Here is a 24,051-nt window from a genome sequence, read left to right on the forward strand (position 1 = left end):
TCCCATTCCTGATTAGCATTTAGCAGTAATAAATAAGCATTCAGTAACACACTTCTTAATCAGTTTGTACCAGCACACCTCACAATGCCGTTTCAGAACTATGATGCAGCTGTTAATAGCTAAGATTGTACAGTATACTGAGGTCATACATTTCTTTCTAAAAAAAAAGTATGAGTAAATATCGAATAGCATCACTAACCTACATTATGTCATCAGTTTTGAAGAGGAAATGACCCAAGAGATTAATGAGGAATTCTGCCTAGAAGTCGAAGGTATGATTAAGCCTTTTATTATTAAACAGAAACTAAATATGACCTAACCTACTTCCAACGGTGCGGCCTTTAACAGGGAGAAGAGAAAGAAGCAGAGCAGTGGGAGTCCATATTTATTTCTGGTACGCCACCAGTGAAGCCAACAGAATTCCTTCAAGTTCAGTTTGCCTGACTGCCACATGGCAGCTCAGCCACTGTGCTGCAAGGTATGATGAATGGAAAAAGCAATGCCATTCTCATTTCCCATTTAGGAAACATTATACTAGGAAATAAGATTCTATATAGGACTATGACTCAGAAACTGTTTATTATTATGTAACAGTTGATGTACCAATTCACCAAACAAACAAATAATTTTATAAAACCAAATATGACTGCTTTATTAAGGTTATGCTTTATTTATTTATTATTATTATTATTATTATTTTCAAAGCCTGAAATAAAAATTAGGTCATTCATCCGTCCAATCAAGTCAGACTTCCTGTATTCATCTTCAGACTAGAGACAGTGATTCACTTACTCTTACTGCTGACATCAAACACCATAGTGTTCCTAGACCCCCTATGGATACATTGTAAATCACAGAATTATAAAATATCCCAAGTTGGAAGGGATTCAAAAGGATCACTGAGTTCAACTCCTAGCTCCACACAGGACCACCCAAAAGTCAGACCATATGTCCGAGAGTGCTGTCCAGATGCTTCTTGAGCTTTGGCAGCTCAGGGCCGTGCCCACTGCCCTGTGCAGCCCGTTCCATCCCACCGCCCTCTGGTGCAGACCCTGTCCCTCACCCCCAGCCGCCCCTCCCCTGACAGCTCCATGCCGTTCCCTCGGGCCCTGTCGCTGTCACACAGAGCAGAGCTCAGCGCTGCCCCTCCGCTCCCTGTCAGGAGCTGCAGCCGCCATCAGGCCTCCCCTCAGCTCCTCTGCTCTGGGCTGAATGAAACAGGGGGTGCTGAGTGGTCTCTATTCTGGCCAAAGCTGTCATCTAATGTGTAGCCATTTCAGACACTTTGCTCAATACCTTTAACCCAACTTACGCACTTGCAGAAGACTAAGCCACTCACCAACAAACTGGGAACTGAGCAGTCCCAGGGAGGAAAGCCTAAAGAAGCTGTGAATTTCTCACTGTTCTAGCACAGGCCTGTGTCACCCGGTCTACGCCATGCATCATTCATCTGCTGTGATGAAATGTGATCCTGTTTTAAAAAAAGAACTCCGTCATGGTGAGGATACTGTATCTTTGTGAGAAGTGTTTCACATATTTTCCATGGGCACAAACTGCTCCCGCTTCTATTTAAACCTCCTCAGCTCACTTTGCTGGACATTACTTGCTTCGGAAAGTTCATTCAAGAGGTGCCCTGCAGAAAGTAAACAGCAGAATGGCGGCAGACAGCAACATGGCTCCTGAAGAGAAACAGAACAAGACTCCTGTGAAAAGAGCAGTCCACAAGATCCGAACTGCCAGCCTTGTCTTCAGCTTGGCGCGAGGCTGGCAGCAGTGGGCAAGTGACCGCAATGAAAAGCAAGCCCAAGAACCCTCTGGGTGGGTCCCCACAGCAAAAGATGTATCAGCTCAGCCAGTGCAAGAAAGACGCTTTGAGAAATGGCCAGTTCCATCTACCAAGAGGGATAATGAAAAATCCTCATCAGAGGAATCAGTGACAACGAGAGATGCTGAAAATAAATCAAAAGAATCTGATGAAGTCCTTGAAAAGTTCAACATTAAAAGCAAAGAGGTGCCAAAAACCGTTGTAAGTAAAGCCTATGAACGAGCAAGTGATGTTAGCCTCCTCAGTGGCAGATATGAGAACAACCATGGCAGCTCAGAGACGATCAAGTTCAAAGAAGAATTAAATGGTATTGACAAAATTCTTAATGGGAAATTATCTCCCACTATAAGGAGAAAATGTTCAAACAGAGTGTCAGACCTGATCAAGGGCTATAAAGAGGAGGGCAAATTAGGAACAAGGGAAGAACTGCTGTTGAAGTGCCATGATGACAGCATGGATGCAGAAGACAGTGGCTATGGGGAAGCAGAAGACAGACTTGAGCCAGAGGACAACGGCCAAGAGGTGACCCCTGTGAAGATTAAACACCCATCTCTGTAAGTAAAACATATTTCTTACAGTATCAGGAACAGTCAGATCAGCAGGCCATGATGCAGGACCAAAATTCCTTGAGAAAGAAGGGAAATGAGATCAGGACAAAAAATAATTCACAGGGCTTAGTCCAAGTATTCTCTTGAATGAAAAAGAACGTGAAGCAAACCAACCAACCACCAAGAGCAACCTATCCAGAAAACCATTCACATATCTATGTTTAAATGGCTTAATCCTTGGTAACATCTGACTATAGACTCAGGTTTCATGGATTATACACATTAGAGAAGTGGGAAGTTATATTTAGGAAATGTCATTAAATTTGACACTAGACTTATTGGTTCATCTAAGCCACTACTTATTTTTTAATATTTTAGTCCATATTTCAGATTAACATTTTGTCCCACATCAAGAACCCAAAGCTATTCATCTACTTATGCAGATACCAAATCTGAAGAAAAACTCTTGATAAGCATCCAGCCTGCCTCTACTTTGGGAGGATTGATTCGAATCAATTTATAATAATTATGTGTAAATCACATTCTAAATTACTTGACAAAAAGAACTTTGCATCACTGATAGATTCTTCAAAGTCTCTCTATGTTTTCAATAGAAAAAGTAGGTTCATCAAACAGCGTGGAAGTTTCTAACACACAAACTTTCTGACTGGTGTGAACAAAAAGCAATAAGCAGAATCTTTTACTTACAGAAGTAGCTATTACGAGTTCCACTGAGAAGTTTGAATTAAGTAGCAATCAAAATCATAGTAACAGACAGCTTTGGGAAAGACTTCTTTCAATAAGAGGACTGTGCTTGGTAACAGCAGCTTCGTTTGGAACCAGGTAATGTAATGAACAAGTAAGGTTCAGCCACAGCCTGGGGAGTGTACCAAGACAGTCAACGAACAGCAGAAGTTGGTAGAAATTCTTGTTTGCTTTCCCAGAGAGCTCTGGCAGAACAGCCTTTCCAGAAGACAGCTACAAACAGCTGTGCTGGCACCAGACTTGCCAGAGGGTGGCTGCCAAACTCATTCATCACACTCTTCTCAGCAAAAGATGAAAAGGACCACATGTCCAACGCCTCACGAGGGGAAGCTGTAGGCAGCCATTAGATACAGCATGGTTTGCCCCACTGCTCTGCTTCACAAACTCTGTGACATTGCAGAGCATAGACAGAAGGCAAGAACGAATGATCAAGACTGAACTGTTTTGGTGTATGACCTCACATCTCACTTTAAATGTGTGATGAAGGAGGGCACAGCCTCTGAGGCCAGAGTGTGCTGAGGCTTTACTGAAGCCTACAGCTGGGCCATGGCCTGGCCTAATGAGCCTGCAGAGAGGGAAGGGGCTGGCACCAGGACACTGCTTCCTGATGCTTTGCTGTGTAACTGACAGAAGGAACAAATGGTTAAGAGTCTAACTGGAAAAGCTCTCCAGTAACCAGAGCTTTAAAGTTTGTGGTCCTTACTCTTGGTAGAGTCTGTGCACAGCCCTGTTACAGAAACGAGCACAAAAACAAAGCATCAACACAAAGCTTTTGCACAGAAAGTAGGGGGGAAGGGCATAAGTTTGCAGCATACTACCTGTAAATAACACCAATTAAAACAAACTGCTTGCTAGAAACGTTACAGAAGGGGCAAATCAGCTATCTTTCTTGTAAACTTTACCTATGTTTTCCCCGTATGTCTGTTACCTGGGGGAAAATGGATCAGCACTGCAGTGAAAATGACAAATAATATCCTATCACGCTTGCTGCTATCCCTTCCACTGAAATCTGTAAGAGTCATTTTCTCCGTTTACTATGCTATTAGCAGGACTGGATTTTTTTATTTTTATTTTTTTTAACTACTATATTTTATGCTTCTTCTTTCTTTCTCTAATATCCTCAGAGTACATTATTTCAGTCTGTTACTTTTAAGAACCTCTCAGTTGGGCTTAATCCTCTTCAAAAGCCTAAAAGTACATGACTGTTAAAGCACGTCTATTTTCCAAAATATATCCCAGGAAAAAAAACCAAAAACCAAAAACCAAAAAACCAAGAAAAATATTAGAGCCAGTATTTTCCCCCTTCACACTGCATCTTCATGACTTCCAGCTTCAATGTTTACTGCAGTCAGGCTGGTTCTTTCATTGAGTGAATGTTAACTTCTACAGGCTTATGAAGTACTTAATTTCTGCTTAGGTGTCAAAGGAATTCAGTAGAGATGAAACTCAAAACTAAAGAGGGATTCATGCTCTTCCACTGATAATAGGATAGCAGGGAATGCAGGACACGGATGCTGTCCTCCTGCAAGTTCAGGATGTAATCCGTGTTATCACTTAGAGTAATAGCAGCCTTTTAACACAGGTTTCTCCTTACTCCCAGTGGACTTAGGTTAAAGCTCAATAATCTTCAATTTGGATCCCCAATCCATTGTTATGTGCTGCACAGACATGAAAAAAAATTATTCCAGGTCTATGATAGTTTACTACATTAACTCATCAATAACTTAAGCAACAAGGAAAAATGCACTTTGGCAAATTAACTAGCAAACACATTAAATTATTAACAATATGGATCTTCCAAACCCACTCAGAGCACGATAAAAACAAAATGATCAATATGATGGTGTTTTTCTCAGCCACTGAGAAGACTTGAAGAGAGAAATAAAGGCTTCAGTAAGAAAAGGTGAGAATACTTGTCAAACAGTTTAAATAAAGACATTAAAAAGTATTCAGAGAGCTCAGCCATCTCACTCACTGACACTCTCCTCTCTACCTGGGGAACTGCAGATTCAGGACTTTCTCAGAGGTCATGGTCCCTGGATAGACAGTGGAGCAGCCTGAATCTTCCTTTGCTTTTCATCATATTGACAGTGAAGGGTATTTTTGGAGCTTTTTGGTACAGTTTCTCAATACAGCTAAGCCAACTGGCAACTCCAGAACTGGAAAGAATGGTTCTGTTCTCCTATGTCTGTAATTCCAGGCATGAGGAGTCTGCACTTCTTGAACCAGCAATGCCCAGTACTGGTAGCCTTCTGGTGCACAGACCTGAACACCTGTGCCATACACCCCTCTTTCAACAAGCTTAATAGAAAACAAAGCAGCAAGTTTGCAGTGCTTTGCTAAGTGTAGTTTTGTCTTGATACTGTTAAAAATCATCAGATATTACTGGGGTGGATTCAGTGCAGCCTTCTGGGGACTAAAAATATTAGAAAACAAATCACTTTGGCATAGCCACAACACAATATACTCCACAGTTGAGCTCTGTAGCAACACAGTGACAGGATGTGGACAGCACAAAGACTAGTTCAGACTATCTATCTCTCACATGACACTGGCCACAAGAGGAAGGAGCATCAACAGTCAGTCTACCGGCAGCCATTCAGCAATATGACATTGCTACACACACATACAAATACAAAACCAGTTAAGATCTCTGATTAGTAGCCTCAAGTTTCTTCCAGACTTGCACCCTTACCAGAGAGAATATGAACTTTGGACTCAAATCTAGGCTAGCAGGTGGTACCAGAGATGAAATCAAGTTGGTGGTGAATTTGCTTTTCAGTGCCAACTGAAGTCTTGACTATAAACTCCTACATAACTAGTTTAGAACTGAGGGAAACACGCCACCTGGTGGTTAGTATCTACTCTAGAAAATGTGTATATATTCAAAAAGATTAGTAGCAGAATTATAATTAAATTATGAAATGCAAAGCTGAAACACCTTTTTTGTCTCTTTCAGCATGAGAAAGCACAGTGAAGAAAGCAGCATCAAAGCTCATAGGAAATACAGTCCTGTCAGCAGCCTGAAGAACAGGTGGCAAGAATGGGCAGACCAGCACATCATAACTCAGAAGCTGAATCCCTTCAGTGAAGAATTTGACCACAAGCTGGCTATGGCCACACGCCTGCACAAAGGAGACGAAGGCTACGGGCGGCCAAAAGAAGGCACCAAAACTGCTGAAAGGGCCAAGAGAGCAGAAGCCCACATTCACAGGGAGATAAGAGATCTGTGTTTCATCATTGAAACCATGGCTAAGCCACGGCGTGACGGCAAGATTCAAGTCACTTTTGGGGAACTCTTCGAGAGATACGTTCGTATTTCAGATAAGGTTGTTGGGATCCTCATGAGAGCCAGGAAACATGGGCTGGTGGACTTTGAGGGAGAAATGTTATGGCAAGGAAGGGATGACAATGTCATAATTACTTTATTAAAATAAGGATGACACAAGAGCTATGTGCCTTGAAAAATCTCATTTTCCCTTTGCTACTTGCTTTCAAACATGTGGAATATAAGATTCTTTTCCAGACCCTGGACAGAAAAGACATTGAGCATTTTTCTAACTACAAGCTTTATAACTGTTGCATGATAAACGTAAGCATCCAAATGGATTTTTTATCTTCTATATCAGGAGAGCTTGCCAGGACTCTTCAGTTAATTACTGTATACAAAATAATTAAGAAGAAAAACAAACAAACAAAAACAAAAACCAACCAAACAAAAAAACAAACAGATGAACATAGAAACTTGTAATACAAATGGTTACAAGTGAATTCCATTTTTTAACTTATTCTTACATTCAAGTTTCTGTTGACTATTTAAATAGGGAATATAAACCACACCAGATCAGAAGTGGAATGACGATCTAAACTCAGACCAAATTTTTGATCTTATGTGTGTATTTCCTAACTAATCTATTTAAATGCATGTAAAAAAGGTTTGTTTATTTGTATACAATCAAGGACGTCAGACTTGTTTCTTTTATAAATAAGCAAATGCCACTACAGTGAGAGCTACCAACAACTTTCACTTAGGTAACACAGAAACTAAGACAAATCTTTTATAAGCAAGACTTTTTTATTTAATGTATTTATATAAGTTATTAAATATTTTCATTTTTAGTTGTATTTTATTTTGTGGCTTCTGGTCATCAGCCATGAAGCACAGAATGTTAAGAATAGCCACATGGAAAATACCTCCTATGCAAAATAGTTCAATGCATCATCTGAATAATTATGTAAATATATTTCCTTGTAAATATGGAGGAAAATAACACTGAATGTAAAAGAAATAGTCATGTAATTGTATTGATGTTTACAGTGAACGAGTGATTACATCTTCTACTGAAATGTACTTCTATGATGCAGAAGCAGCGTTCTCCAGACCTGAATTCAACTGACTTCAGGGGAAGCGGTGTTGTGCAGTACCCAAAAATACCAGCCTAATACTACAGTATTTGTTGCTTTAATTCTTCTGATATTACTGAAATGATGTATTTCAGTAGCAGATGCTGATGAGAAATATATCCTGATGAATGGATTAGTATAAATTGTATTTGCCTTTTACACAAATCTGAGAACTCCATAAGGTTCATATCGCTTATTGGATTGGATGGATCACAGTGTCACTGAGCTACTACAGTGGAAAAACAAAGCAGGACAAACAAACAAATCCCTATGCTGTTGAAAACATGCTTTCTATGCAAAGCATTTGTTACACATCAAGAGGCCTGGACAAATAATTTGCAAAATGAGAAAAGTTCTCCCCCCTCAGAAGATTCTGAATGTTTAAAATGAAAGAGCAAATATTTTCTTATAGAAGGTTGTATGAACACCCTGACTGTATCATAAAACAAACACTGCTAACATACTGTGAGACTACAGGTACTCCAGTTTGAACCACCAATAACAGTGAGTTATATATTTTAACAGCAAGCAATGCAAGAACTGGTTACTAGGTGTTTATTCTAAGTTGGCATACAACAGTATTTTAGGCACAGTTACGTGTTGTGAATATGAGGAAGAAAAAACATTTTCCTGGAAGAACTCAACAGCATTTCTTCAGCATTTATATTCTCTTGAGATCTCTCAGACTACTCAAATATATCTGCAGAACTGACTTCAAAATGTAATATATATATATTGGCATACTCATTCTTACCTTACTCTTTATTTTTTTTTAAGTTGTTTTGAGAAAGTCTGCTTGTCAGCAGGATATATGAATTATAAATAAAATATTTGGTTCCTTCTCCCCAAAACTAGAAAAGAAATACGTGTTTATCTTCTCAGAAGTAAAACAGCAATAGGTTATTTTGAAGTACGAGTACCTTCTCCTGTTTATGGGCCACTACAGTTTCTTCCCATTGAGCTTTCTCTGTCCAAAGAATCAGAAGATTTCAAGGAAATGAAACAGTTGGAATATGAGATACTTATACAAACAGTACACCCCACAAGGCAGAACAGGTTGCCCAGAGGCTGAGGGGTCTCTACCTTGGAAACCTTCAGAAGTGATGAGTGCATAGGCCTGGGTGCCTGTCAACCTCACCTGTGCTCTGATTCTGTGAAACATTAATTGAATCACATCGTATTTCTGCTCACAAGAAATTCCATCCTATTATAAGACAATACAACAGAAATGAGATTTATCATAAGTTCTTTTTTCTATGTTGTCCTCATGTGTAACTTAAGCCCAAGAGCTCCTCGTCACCACTTGTGGAATTATATGTTTTTGTTTGTTTTTTTTTTTTTTTTTGTTTTTTTTTCATTCAGTGCCCTTAGGCAGCAGGAAAACGTATTTTTGTACTGCAACCCAAGCATGGCGTACCAACAAGTGCAATTCAATATAGGCGCATTTATAGCACATAGTAACATGTGCTTTGATATAAGGTCTATACCCCACCTTCAGGGAAACATCTGGAATAATCTGTTGTGCTGCTGAAGTAGGAATCAGAAAACTTATGTCTTAAGCCACCCAGCTTCCATATAAAACTCCTTGCAGAAACTCTAAACTAGCTTTTCATCATTCCCACCTGTTCAGTAGGGATGTGGAAGCTGGAGTGCCTCCTAGGCTTCCTCTTGTTGAAGGCTGTTTTTAACAAAGAAATTGTTAAATAAAAGGAAGCAATAATTTCTAACAATTTGCAGTCATGTAACAGCCACCAACATAACAACCACCTCTGCTTTGACACATTTCAACTGGCAAAAAGAGGCTGGGGTGACTGCATCACAAGCAGGTGCGCCTATCTGACCATTAAGTACTCTTGCCCTATACAGTGAATTGAGACACATACCTGACATGGACTCAAAGGAGTTATTTATAATTGGATTAAAAAAACCACAACTACTAAGTAATATAACTAATATTTACCCAACATGCCCCCCATCATTTAACTTTTTGCAAAAGCCATGACACAAAGCTGTCTAAAACACAGACTTAGTAGTTCTCCTGCATGAAAACTGCAAATATCAACAGTTAATGACATATGCAAGTGTCTTATGAATGTTGTGTTTCATTAAGAAGTATTTACATAAATGTAGAGATGTGACAAACTTCTGTGCAAATGAACTGAAGAAAATAAAGCTGAACTCATTAAAAAAAAAATAGTGAGTACTCCATGATTTTCTCAATGTAACCCTCCCTATATATTACAATTGTTACTAGCAGGATCTCTGCTGAATTTAAATATTTGACAAGTTCTAGATAGTAATATAATAGTTAAGCTGACTGACTAATGTAGCCTCAGTAAATTTTATGACTTGTTTTCCTATTTCTGACTTGCTTCAGAAATAGTTTTTCAAGTGGACTGTGGGACACTAATGTTTCCACAACCATCAGCCCTGAATGAAGAGCGTACAACACAGTTACTGTCACAGTAGCTTACAGCTGCACATTATTTTCCTAATAAATCTATTTACCTATGATTTTTTATTTATTTTTCCCACTTGAAATGTCTTTCTAGTAAGTAATACTCCTCCCCTTATTCTTGTTTGATGTCTATGTCCCTGTTTTAAGTGTTGTGCTATGAAAATAAAGTGCCCTCACTGGTATCACAAAACTTGCCTCCTTTCATGTAAGACCTGTGAGCTTCGTATTTCTTCTTCTGAATATAACATTCATGCTTAAACAGAACTTACATCAAAGTAAATAAATGTGATTTTCAAATCTTTGTTTTCTTTCTCGCAACAGTTGATGTTGCTTTGAGACAGTGAATCATTCAGTGGATGCATATCCCATCCACTGCAAGCTGCTCCCTCCTCCACGCCAGTGATTTCTTCTTTTGAATGTTCCTCTAGAGCCAGAGTTCAGTATTACAGAGCACTATTTAAAGTTAGGCTACTGAAATACAATCAGCAGTAGTAGAAAGTGCATTTGTGTTAAGATGTTATCACTGATCAAAGAATAGCATGGGCAAGCTGCTGGTAAATATTCCAGGTATTTCCTTCAAACATCAAGCCATTCAATGAATAAATCCAGGTATAGTATTCTGAGATACAGAAACAGTTAGTTTCCTAGCACACATCTCTTCAAAACATAGCTCAACATATGTCAAAACTCAGCTCTTCACAACCAACACCGCCTTGTGAATCAATACTGCCTCCGAGGTCTTTACAGAAATGCAGACTGAAATTGTGTTGACAATATTACTCAGCTGAGTTAATTGTAAAGCTCCAGAGGTTTCTTCTAACCCCTACAATCCTGTCTGATACTACTAGTATTCATTTATCTTTTGATGTTACTAGAAAGAGAGAGGACATTAACAAAGGCACAGACTACTGATAAAGCAAAACCAGATGTGCTTATACTTTTGTTCCTCCTCTTCCACACTCCTGTAGCATTTAACAAAGCATTTTCTGAATACTTTTTACACATCAAAAGGGTAAGGGTATGATTATTAGTGCTTAAGGGTGAACAACTGAATTCTACGTATTCAGTGACATTATGCAAGTAATGATAACCTGCATTTGTGCTTCTAAGTGCACTCCAACTTCTAAATAAACCCCAACTCAAGTTTATTTTTACATATATTTAGATTTATTTGCTATACATCACTGTGACCTTAAGAGTATTTAAAATCCATTACAGGATTCTCTTTTTGCAATAATCAGTCTTAACTCCACAAAGACAATAATACTGCTGTGGAAGACCAAAGGGAGAAAAGCCATTTTAGTTTATTTACACTTCCTTATTTTGTAAACATTTAGTCTACACATTGTACTAAGTTCTAATAAGGCTAAAGAGCTATACACAGAGACAGGAAACAAAGCCCTGTATTTCTATTCATATAGAGCATTAGCATATTATAAGATGAACCATCTGCCCTTTCTCATTGCCATAGCAGTAAACTGTCTTCAAATAAGTTTTTAAAACTTTCCAAATATCTAAATATTTTGAAATATACAACTACATCTACTTAAGCCAAACTCATTTGGCCTTTATTCCATTTCTAGAATAATTTAAAGTGCTATAAGCAACCCGTCAATCAACACTTTTCTATAATAACAAAACTACTTTAAACATTAATTTACAAGATAATATACAATGTTTATCTGAAATAGCTGAAATTTCAGCACAAAGTCAGTCACTGTCACACTTAACAGCAATTTTTTTCTTTTCTTTTTTTTTTTTTTCTTTTTTGCTTTTTTTGCAGAACATAGAATAAAAGCTTTGAAACAAACAATTTTGTTGAGCTGTTATTGCCACAATGGCTTATCAATTTTCCTACAAAAGTGGACAAGAGCTACTGGAACTGTGTACTAATCTGTCATTTTTCGAGATCACATGACAGTAAGTTTGCATATTCCACAAGTCTACTGAATTACAATATTGTCTACCTATAGTACATTGTCTCATTTTAATCTGAGCTGGTGCTAACTGTAAATTTACAACATAGACCCACTCAAAAAAAACATCACAATTATTTTTTCTTTGGACAGGAATAAGCTATATTCTTGGAGTTGATGTGCTACACAGCTACAACAGTATAACAGTATATATCTGACACTACATTGAAAGATGCATTTGTTTCATAATCTTTGTACTTTAATGTCCTACCATAGCTACAAATTGTCTTGAGTTTCACCTGCCTTAGCCTTTTTGTTTTGTGGAACTATTACATTCTTACATTCCTTTGTTATTTTCTAAGTCTTTGCCATGTAGCTCAATATAGTCAGTAATTGTCCCAAACCTGCACATCATTAACAGCATGTGCAAAACACTAATACAGTCATCATGCAGCTAAAACACATTGTTTAACTTACTTTGTTAACATGAAAAAACAAAACAAAACAAACAAACAAAAAAATCAAGACAAGTGGCACTGCTGACTTTGGATATCTTCTGACTCAACCATAAGTGTACTAGTATGCGTAAAAGAAGGAATGCTAGGCTTCTCACCTGTGGCACCATAACAACAAATCCATCACTGGTCCAGATCGATCACTGCAGTACTACTTCCAGGTACCCACACACAGCTTTCTACTTACATAGGATCACAGAGGGCAACTTCATTCACAGATAAAATTTAAATACAAAAATAATAGACTATATTCAATGAAGCAGCCCCCAGCAGGATTAAAGAAAGATGTGTGCGGGAAACCTGGGAGGCAACTGCAAAAAGGACGACAAAGTTTTATAGACTGCAAGGATCAAAGTAACTGATGCTCTTTTTTTAGTCCACAGTCTGTATTTTTTTCAGTTTTTATAGCTTAGAAAAAGTAAGACAGTGTATTAAAGACAAGGAAGCATGAAAAAAGTCCACTACAGCAAAATAACTAAATGGCCATGCTGAAAACTAAACTAAAAAAAAACCAACAACAAAAACCAACAAACCACCAAAAAAGGTAAACTGGTGCATTATATTGCTCATAGGGATTTCAAGCTGCATTGATTAATTTCAGGTTTGGGACAATACCCTGTAGAAATAGTTCTCATTTACAACTCATTCAAAAGCCCAAATTTCTATGTCTTGAATAATGAAGTCTTCTCTCTTAGAAAGCGTATGATTCCCAAATGTTTTACATGAATGACTTCTTCCATGGTAGAGATCCCCATCGAGCCAAAGAGCGAATTCCCCACTGTAAGACAGACAACACATAAAAGCAAAAGAGTGAGGGAGTTAACACCAAACTTCTGAATGCATTTTTTCATTCATAATTTAGAAACAAACTCAGAATTTTTCAACACAAGTACTTCCTAGCTATTGATAAATCTAAAGCTGCAAAGATTTTTTCCTCCTTACTTTAGGAATATGTTTTTCTGAATATACCAGAATGCAAAGTTATCCAGAATTCTGCAGCTTTCAGCCCCTTTATTTTGTATTAAGAAGCTGGTATAACAGTAGTGAGAAGAATGCTGAAAAAAAGGGATGAAACATAATTTCAGAAGATGCTGGCATGACTTGGGATAGTACAATTTAAATTCAAGCCCCTTCTAGTTGTATGTATTTCTCACATTCACATGCCATCAGAAACTTAAGTAACTTGTGTCTGTCTGGAATACACCAGCAAACATGTAATTAGAGTATATAAGGTACGATAGGCTTGTATGGTTGAAACTTGGTGTCAACTACACTGACGACAGAAGTCCTTTCTAAGTCTACTAAACATGAGAAGTTAAACATAAGACATACCAAATTGGTCACTTTTGAGCACTGAGCTTTCAACTGAAATAAATTCTGAATTCTTTTTAAAGGTGCAAAGATGCACACAGATAATTGAGATTCTTCTTAATGACAAATTATAACCCACCCTCCTCCGCCAAAAGCAAGGGAATCCATGTCGCCTTTAATGAAGAACATGTTGTCTCCTGTCCATTTGAAAACCTAATGAAAAAACAAACCAAAAATACATAATATTGTAATATTAAAACACATAAACTCTTCATTTAGGCATAAGGACAACCAAACACCAATAGTGATTTTAGACTATAAGTTAGTGAACTTAAAATCTATACAGAGAAATTCTGGACACAGGTATAAGCCAAAATAAAAGTAGTACTAAATGATCCTTAAGTTTCATACTATTTCAAATAACACCACTTTAAACTATCCCTTGAGCACTAATGCTTCTACACAATGGAAAACAGAAATAAAAACTACACTTAAGATAGAACCATTAAAATGAAGTCATTTTCAACTTTTCAGACAGACATCTGGCATAATTTTAAATGCTATAAGAATATTCAGAATAGCAGAGTCTCTTTCACCACGCAAACACTACTTTAACTGCACACTGATTCTGTGGAAAAGCTCATATGATGATATTTCCTATGTCAACCCCTAGAATTTTTCTGATCATTTACTCAAACTTATTCAGATAGTATCTTGAGATAACACATTTCCAAGGTTTAGAAGGAGGAAGATCAATGCATACCAAGTAAGAACTTCTTACCTCAAAATCTGGAGAAAAGGTGAACAGAAAGGTCTCCCCGGTACCATAAAATCCATCACTCACTTTAAATGGTTCAGATGCCAATGCACCAAAAATCTGTAAGAAAACATGACAGACAATACTAAAGACTACAGAGCATCTGGGAGTCTCTAAAGCTTGCTAGTAACAGATAAACAGATCAGTCAGATTTTAAGTGTTACCAAATTTAAACTTCATGTATGCGTATAAACCTTACATATTATCATGTTTCTGAGAGCACTGATTTATACTGTGGTACGTAGCAGTACAACCGGAAGATAAGAGAACTTCCACCCACTAAGAGGTCAACATAAAAACCAAAAGGATAAAAACTATATTTGGAAAGTCTCAAAAAGAATGTACACAGTTAAAAACCTTAAATGTTCTGTTACTTCACACGTACTTCCTCTTTCACTTCAGCTACGATACTTTCACAGCTGTAACTGAGTTCTTATTCTTTGTGTAACTTACTCCTAAGCCAAATAAGAAGTAAGCAACAGTTATCTGGTCTCACAGCAGAATGTGACTTAAACTAAAGCCTTTTCAGACAGTATAAAAATAAAATGAATATTTAGCAAGAACATTCCTACAGCAGTTAAAAGAATGTCTGAGGACTGATCATTGGATTTTAAAAACTTCATTTAAATACTTTCAACTTCTCACAAACAAGAACAAATGGAAAAGCACCCGACACAGTTATATAAAAAAATAAATCGAGTGCACTTCACAGAGGACCGAATTAGTATTTCTGTTTCAACATCTTGTTTCAACATCTATGAGAACAGAATAGATACAAACACCAGAGCTGTCCAATACCACTCATTTGTTTATATAGGAGGAAATGAAAAAATAAAGTTTCTGTGCTTTTTTATTCATGTCACTTAGTGTGTCTCAGAGAAGGAAAGCACTGAGTGAGCTCATGTCCTGAGCATACTCCTTATGTTCAGGATGCAAAACAAACTGTTTTCTTCTGCCCATCCTAAGAAGCTGCATAGCCACAGACAGGTTTTCCAAGCATTCCATTCCACACTGGGTCATTGGTAGTCATTAACAAGCATGAAACTATATGAGCAGGAACTAAGTTACAAATTCCAGAGCAGGAAATCAAAGATTATATACAGCTAAGAAGCATCTAATTAAGACTGCTTTAAAGTTAGCTTGATTTTAAATTATCAGTTCATATCAACTGCTGTTATAAAATTCATTTATTTCTCAGCAAGTTTACATGGACCAGGAAAACTCTTATTCAGAAACTTCGTAATTCCAGTTGAAATTAATAACAGAAAGCCAAAGGCAGCAAAGCATTCATTAAGAATCAAAACATCCCCCTCCACTCAATACACAGTCTTCCACTGGCCATTTATGAGACAATACTTCCTGTTCTTTAGAAGACCATCATAGGTAGTTTTCTACGAAAGGCTCTGGTAATGCACATCACACTGTGCCTTAAGTCTGACTGAGAGCAATCATGACATTTTCTGAATCCTTTTGGTTTGATTCATTCACTTATCTCCTGCAAGCACTGTAGAGATTCCACCATTATGGAACAGAAGAGAGGTAATATTTACATGCTGAACTTCCTTAATGCCATGGCACCCAAAGAAGCTGCCTCGTTATTTTTTAAGAACATTGCTACACTGAATAAGCACCTTACCTTGGAGAATACTTGTGAACAATACTTACAGGCTAAAATAAGATTCTTTGTAGGAATGCAAACTGTTTTAAACTTACTTGACAGGCAGATGAAATAAAGAATTACAGTCAGCTAAGTCTACTCACTTTTCAAAGACATATACCAGTTTCAAATGCACTGCTAAACTCAGCTAGAAACCCCAAAGTTCCATGGAAAGAAGTACCAATTTCTGTACCTCTGAGGTGATTTATCCCCTCTACCCCCGCCAGTCCCTGCATCTCAAAAATGTGGAAGTTTCAATGCAAGCTCATAGAAGGACTAGCTTAATATTTCTTTAGTATAAATATTTATTTCACTGAAAATACAGTAGAAAAAAGAATGTTTCGATAAATTTTGCATTTTTTTCCCCACAATTTATTCCTAATAAGAAACCATCAGTTATGTTTTGTTTTTTGGAAAAATCAATCAAATTAGACCAAAAGGAAGGAAAAATATTTAAAGGATTCATGGTTTTTTTATCTGTTTGTTTTTAACTTGAAGACTTGACATTGTTTTGCAGTATTAAAACTGACAGTTTTGCTTTGACAGCACAGATAGTTTCCTAGGTCAGAGAATGTTAATACACAAGAGTTAATCAAGTACAACATCTAATACAGCTGTTTTGGTAAATGGTGTGCAGTACATTAAGGGATTGTATGTTCAAATGGAAAGAAGAAGAGAAAAAACTGAAGGAGACGAGAAAAGTGCATCTCTCAATTCTGGCACAATAGCTGGGGAAGTGCTTTTCACACAGAAGAAAATTAAATTTGGAATTAAATGGATCTGAGAACCACTGTTAGTTGCATGCCATTAATGGAAAATCAACTGGCTTAAACAATCACACACGTTCAGTTCAGCGCTTCAAAGACATGCAGCTCTCTCTCCCTCTGCAGCTTATGAAGAATCCTAAAATTAAGTTATAGACTCAGTGATTAGAACTACTGTTTGATTTCAGATTTAAACAAAGTGAAGGAGAGCTCGTATTATAAATTTCCTTCTTGTTTCAAGTGTGTGGGATGGTAAATTGGAACTTCAGAAATCTGGGTGTAATTTCTCTGATAAAGACCTTGTGATCTCAGAATTTATTTACTGCATGCAGGCAATTAAACTCAAAATATCTTTTACAGTAAAGATCCATACTCAATTCAAATACAGAAACACTAATTCATGAACAAAAATGGGTTGTTGAAATAAAGAGAAGTCCATATCTGAACAACTGGTACATGAAAATTTAACAGTAGCTTCGCAGTAACAGGAAGAGATCGAACCATTCCAATTATTTCTTATTTTATATGCAGTTTTTATCACATTCTCTAGATCTTAACATCTTCAACACTGAAGTTGAGATATTCCTATATGGAAAGTCATCTGCATAGTTTCAGCAATAGGGGCAATACTACATTCTGTTGACATTTATCAGAAAAAGGGCACTTCCTATCTGGGCCAGATAAATCAGTACTTGGAAGTAAATATCTTGCAGGATTCACAAATTAATCTTGAAAAGCTAACAAGGGAAACAGAAGTAACCAAAACCAGAAGTGCTTACAGGTCTGCTGAGATACTTAAAAGTCCTACTGAATAGTCTTTATTTTCAAAATTAAAAGATAAATTCCCTTTTAAAGAACTTGAGCCAAAAAAAATTTGACATTAGCAGAGATATGGGATTTTTTTTTTAATTTATTTTTTTTAAGTATGGGATCCCTGAAGCAGGAAATGGGACGGGAAAAAAAAAGTGAGTTGGGACTCAGATTAGAAAACATACCCTTTATTTACAGTTTTCAGCCCCCCTGAATGATATGAGGTGATATGAGCCCATGCTTCCTGAAAATAAAAACAGTGGTTACCAAAGCCAGACAGGTAAGTAAAGGAGAAATGAGATTTTAGAGTGGTTCTGTCACTTCCGTAAGAGCACCAGAAATTCAGAAAGAGTCTAAGTCACATTCAGGCTGCCTATAATGTTCGTATTTTAATAGAATCCTCACAAGAGAGGATGTCTGCTACTCAAACAGTGAGATGTAATCCACCATTTCAAATTAACACCCCAGCCAGAGAATCAAGAAATATAACATTATGCAGTAAAGATCCTGCTGCCCTTATATGGGAGAGAGATTCTGCAGACACAGACTATACCAGGCAGTACTAGCAGTAGCTAGCAAAGACATTCCCACTCAACTTCTGGCACCAGAAGTTTTTGGAGACTATTTCTAATGGTTTAAGTATGATTAAAAAAAAAGCAAAAAAAAAGCAAACTCAGTAACACTGTAAGACTTACAGTTTGATAGTGAACTAGTAGTGTTAAATTACTTCCTATTAATGCAGTATGTCAAAGAACTTGTTTCTTAGCAAGTTGTATTTTAAAATCATCGTAATAGCTACTAGAAAGGAAGCCATCACAATGCACACTTTTTTTTCCTTTCCTTTATACTTCTCAGTTTTCTGCACTAGTCCCAACTTTCATGCAAACATTTTCCTACCTGTCCATCACTGTCCTTGATAACCAACAACACAGGTGTATCTAATCCCAGCATAGTTCGATACAGAGTCTTCAAACTCATGCCATGCTTTGCAGTACTGTACGCAAGAGTCCATGGATATCCAATGGTCCGTGGTGGAAGCGACTTGGTGAGCTGTTCACAAGACATTGACAATCCTCTTACTCAATTTTGCCATTTGTAAGAACAAGAACATGCAATATGTAAATGAAGGCTGATTACATTCTTCTGCTACTGCCAGCAGTCTTAACAGTCAGTTTAGAACACCAATCAGTCATTGCACATGTGCATTTTCTATCTCTGGTCTTAAGCAGGTTTCTTTTTCTACCTCCACCAGTGATCCACAGGTGAAGGATGACTAACTAAAGAACATGCTTGGTAAGTTTTCAAAGTTACCTGAATACAGTGAAGAGTTGTTCTTGCAAAATAATACACTTTAGCACTGGGGTACCAGAAGTCAACAGGTAAGAAGATGAAGAATAGAGGATGCTTGCTCTCCTGTTCTCATACCTTTGAGCACCATAAGCCCTGATCTAAATATTCAGTAAATATACCCAACAGGATGATTTTGAACCAGACAGTGAAAACTGCAGTAATCACCAAGCTGGAGTCAAGGCACAATGAAATAAGAGCAAAGACACAAACTAGCATTGGCATAAAATAAATTATGTTGGCCAAGTTTTATCCATGAATTGTATTGTGCTTACTCATTAGTATCACAAACTCCTAAATTACTTTGTGTGTTTCACACTGTCATAGCATTTCTGATAGTATACAAAACTTTAAAAAAAAAAACAAAACAAGAAAACAAACAAACAAAAAAAAACAACCCCCCCCCAAAAAAAAACCAAAAAAAAACAAGCCAAAAAAACCCCAGACCTACATATTTATCTACACATCTAACTAAATACCTTTTCTATTTGCTCTGGCTGAAGTAATTCACTAGGATCGCTAAGATTTGGCCGGAATGCCTCAGGCTCCAGGTCTGTTTTGATGTTTGTTGCCTGTTTTGAATTGATATCTTCTCTTGTTGTTATCTACAAAAATAAAAAACAACACAGGAAAGTAAGTATTTTCAGTTCCAATAGAGGGAGGAGACACCCTGCAGGTTGAAAATCATGCAGCTACAGATTTACAGCTATGTATATCCTTTCGAAGTTAAGAAATCCATTACTTTGGCCTGTTCAAGTCTTTTGCTGCTTTCAGTAGCAAGTCAGTATTCAATAAATTAACATTAAATTACAGACACTAAGAAGAAAGCCATGGTTTCACACTAAAAAAACCCAAACTCAGACAGTTGAAAGACTTCAGATGCTTTTCTAAAGTAAAGACACATGCTTACATTTCATTTCATCATCCACATTAAGTGTAATTTAAGATACTAAAAAGTAATTTAAGATACCAAAAAAAAAAAAAAAAAAGTAATTTAAGATACCAAAAAAAAAAAAAAAAAAAAAAAAAAAAGGCCAATGGCATTCTGGGGTGCATTAAAAAGAGCGTAGCCAGCAGGTCAAGGGAGGTGATCCTCCCCCTCTACTCTGCCCTGGTGAGGCCTCATCTGGAATACTGTGTCCAGTTCTGGGCTCCCCAGTACAAAAAAGACAGGGATCTCTTGGAAAGAGTCCAGCGGAGGGCCACAAAGATGGTGAAGGGCCTGGACCATCTCCCCTACGAGGAGAGACTTAGGGAACTGGGTCTGTTTAGCCTTGAGAAAAGAAGGCTGAGAGGGGACTTGATCCAGGTTTATAAATACCTGAGGTGTGGGAGCTATAGTGGCGAGGCTGGTCTCTTTTCAGTAGTGCGTGGGGACAGGACTAGGGGAAATGGGCTGAAACTCCAGCATAGGAAGTTCCGCACGAATGTGCACAAGAACTTCTTTACGGTGAGGGTGACGGAGCACTGGAACAGGCTGCCCAGGGAGGTGGTGGAGTCTCCTTCTCTGGAGATATTCAAGACCCGCCTGGACGCCTACCTGTGCGACGTGGTGTAGGGAGCCTGCTTTGGCAGGGGGGTTGGACTCGATGATCTCTAGAGGTCCCTTCCAACCCCTATAATTCTGTGATTCTGTGATTCTGTGATACTCAGACACAAAAGTAACTGAAACTTCAACCTATTTTCTCATTAGTTTCTTCATCAATACTTTCAAAGTACTTGCAAAAGTTTCCACATTTCTACCACATATCTAAAAGACTGCTGTCAATTAACTTGAGTAAAGCACCTGAATAGAGCCCTAGGAACACTGCTGCTATATGAGGTGATCTGCTGGAGTACTTATGGGAAAAAGAAGAAAAGTGATAGTAGACAGGAGCAATGAGAAGAAAGAGGCAGGAATACTTATGCAGCATAATGATCTTTTGAGATCTGGCACAGACATTAGATAATGTTCCCATAGTAGTTTAAAATAGTTGTCCCACATACCTACCCTTTTAATCTGTTGACTACCATTTACTGGAGGTGGCAGAAGGCCACAAAACTCATCAGACCACAGCAGCTTCTTACCTCAGCTCTTGCTCATTAACACTTTCAAGTTAAAATGTCATGCATAAAGAAATAGACCAACTAAGAATCAAATAGTTTTCCTTTTATAAGTCTTGCTACAGCGATAGTTAAAACTTACTGTGGAGAGAGTATAGTCTGAGAAAAGGACAAGGCAGGAAGGCAAGGAAGTTAGCAAGTTAAGCCACTGCAGCAAGACTTACTGATAAATCTCTCAAAACTACAAAGAAAGAAACCTTAACAAGAATGATAATACCTGGAAAATGTATCAACCTGAACCAAGTTTCACTGAAGGTCACTCTAAATTATTTGAATCCTGAATTTCAAGGAAATAGTTGAAACCTCCAAAACAATAGCCAGGGTTTGCCATACAGCTTGTATTAGAAACATACCGAGTAACAATGTTCTTTCATATACCACCATGATAACTCTTGCAAGTTTTTTGATAAATGAATTTTCTTAGTTAAGATTAAAGAAAAAACCACTAGGATACAGATAGGAATACTTAAATACAGACATGGAAATCAGGGAGAAAAATCACAGAAAAGTCATCCAACCCCAAATTATCCTTTTTCTTTCCCTCAAAAACTACAAAGAAGTCCGTATTACACTCCCATTACTTAAAACTATGTATGTACAAAGTATATCCATATAGTAACTTTGTTACTGTATTATTCTTAAATCAGGAAATGGTGGACTTAATGAAAGCAAGAATCAAGCAAGCTAAAAATTCAAAGCCTTCAATTTTTCCACAGAAAGTTAAGCATTTTTATGTGAACTACCCAATAATTTCTGCTTCATTAGTTAAAGTGTCCGCACTTATACATATTACACATATAAAATACAAAGAGATAATCTAGATACAGCTTTGGAGTGTTATCTATAGAACATATTAGTTGGAAGACCAATTATTTTCTACCTTACATGGCTCTCATACATCACTGCTTCAACTCTATAAAGTCTCAGCATTGTTTAGGAGTATAGGAGAAAACTTATTCCCTGTTATTCTTTCATACTGATTAAGGTACACCAAACAAAACATGTTGGAAAGGATCTGCGACAAAACAGTGCAGCTCTGAAACTTGTGGAACTCAATTTCCACTAAGCAGACTGACCCACAATGCCATTCCAGGAACAACTTTGGTTAGTAACTGTCAGGCAGCCTATACCTCAAATCGCTTCAGAGCAGACTGCTTGAAGCATACAGAGCTTGCTCAATGCCACTACATCAGATTTTGAGTCAGTTTACATCTTGATTTGGAGACCCCAGGTAAAAGTTATTTGGAAAGAACTCCTGCATTTCAAGGGTGTAAACACTAGGATTGCCACCAACATTTGCCAGAAACAATCCCTCCTGACTTCCCCACCCCAATAGGAATTTAACATACTCTGCAGAATCTTTTGCTTTCCTATATAAAGATAATTTTTGGAATTGTGCTCACTATCATTTTATGGAACCTTTCAGCTTATGAAAGACAACTAATTACTTACTACAATGAAATAGAAGTGCTAAGATTTTCTTACATATAATTACATAATGGTTGGAAAAAAAACAAGATCAAAGTAAAAAAGAAGCAAGAAAATCTCTACACTTTCAACAGCCAATTACTACAGCAAACCACAATATTTCACACCTGTAAGGAGCTGTAAGTTGTTTTAATCAGTAAGTTACATATGATAAATGGATCAATTCAAAATTTTGACTATCAAAGAACTAAGAAACACCTAAAGAGAATGCAAAAAATCAGTTAAGCCCATGTCAGTAGCCTCCAAAAATATGAAGTGAGATACTATTACTGGACAAGAAAGTTCTGTTACTATTTGTACAGCCCTTGATACTCTGAACAGCCTTCAATTACCTGCTTGTATAATGGAAAAAAAAAAAAAACTTACCTATTCCACAGAAGTTGTGAAGCTTCATACTTGCCAAACACTGTGAGATCCTTGATGAATAATTTCTATATAAAATTAAATACCCGCACAACCAGGTAATAAACTTCTGGATTCTTCACCTCTTTTGCATTCTTTTTAGGGAAGCTATCTAACACAACACACCAGTACAAAGTGGAAGTTGAAAGACATCATCACACCAAATCAAGTTGTACTAAGAACAAGTTTTTTGAATTCTGACAGAAAATTCCTGTTTGAGAGAGTCAAAAGTGATAATTTCATCATAAAATTACTGCATTCCATCATAGCATTACACAATTCAATATATCCAAAACAAAGGAATTTTCTGCTGGATCCTTGTAGTGTTGTTTGGAAACAAGACAAACCCACCTTAAAGTGGGACTTGCCCTGATCAAAGACACTACAAAATTATCTGGAGAGGGGTTTTAAACTACTGAAGAGGGCACCTGGAGACGTCTGCAGAGTGTGCGCAGTTCTTCACTATTAAGAGCATCGATCCTGCGGTGATACTCAGCCACTGATACTACCTGAATATGGAGACAGGAAGACAATAATTCCACTGACAGTTGAAGAAAAGTAAAAAAGGTAAGAAAAAAATGTGGTAAAATAATGAAGGAAAAATGGGCTTTGATAACAAACAGACAAGAAGTGCTAAAAGATGTTTGTTTCTGCAAGGACAGTGGACATGGAAGTGATTTTAGACTGGTGAGGAGACAGCAAAGTAACGAACACTAATGGCACCAGCCTTTATTGATGTATAGCTGATAAAGTGACACATGAAGTTACTAGTATCAGGACACTAAACCATGTAGGTTGCTTCAGAAGTAATGCCTCTTACTTACTTCCATAGAAACTACAGAAGAGACAAAGAGCACAATAACGATATTTGATACAGAAGTTTCTCAACTGCAAAACACTATTTTTCAAAGTAGTCACCAC

General features: G+C 37.3%; 2 protein-coding genes across 14 annotated transcripts in view; one reads left to right on the forward strand and one right to left on the reverse strand.

The window, feature by feature from the left end:
* The first annotated feature begins 1,654 nt into the window (after positions 1-1,654).
* ABRA (actin binding Rho activating protein) lies at positions 1,655-6,575 on the forward strand. The gene is made up of 2 exons (XM_072330055.1): positions 1,655-2,379; positions 6,098-6,575. The coding sequence occupies exons 1-2, from the start codon at positions 1,655-1,657 to the stop codon at positions 6,573-6,575; spliced, it is 1,203 nt and encodes a 400-aa protein (XP_072186156.1).
* A 4,569-nt stretch (positions 6,576-11,144) lies between these two features.
* The window catches only part of OXR1 (oxidation resistance 1), a 239,956-nt gene continuing 227,049 nt past the window's right edge, over positions 11,145-24,051 (reverse strand). For 7 of the 13 annotated variants that reach the window (XM_072330518.1, XM_072330516.1, XM_072330524.1 and 4 more), the window contains 6 exons: positions 23,559-23,639; positions 19,617-19,742; positions 18,688-18,840; positions 14,524-14,619; positions 13,882-13,955; positions 11,145-13,209 (listed from right to left, as the gene is read on the reverse strand). In XM_072330518.1, coding sequence (XP_072186619.1) covers positions 13,074-13,209; positions 13,882-13,955; positions 14,524-14,619; positions 18,688-18,840; positions 19,617-19,742; positions 23,559-23,639 — 666 coding nt within the window. In that variant the 3' untranslated portion in view covers positions 11,145-13,073. The remainder of the gene's footprint in view (positions 13,210-13,881; positions 13,956-14,523; positions 14,620-18,687; positions 18,841-19,616; positions 19,743-23,558; positions 23,640-24,051) is intronic. The other 6 variants (XM_072330519.1, XM_072330526.1, XM_072330521.1 and 3 more) reach the window with 1 other exon arrangement.

The sequence above is a fragment of the Excalfactoria chinensis genome, chromosome 2, assembly GCF_039878825.1.
Source record: "Excalfactoria chinensis isolate bCotChi1 chromosome 2, bCotChi1.hap2, whole genome shotgun sequence".
Classification (NCBI taxonomy): Eukaryota; Metazoa; Chordata; class Aves; order Galliformes; family Phasianidae; genus Excalfactoria; species Excalfactoria chinensis.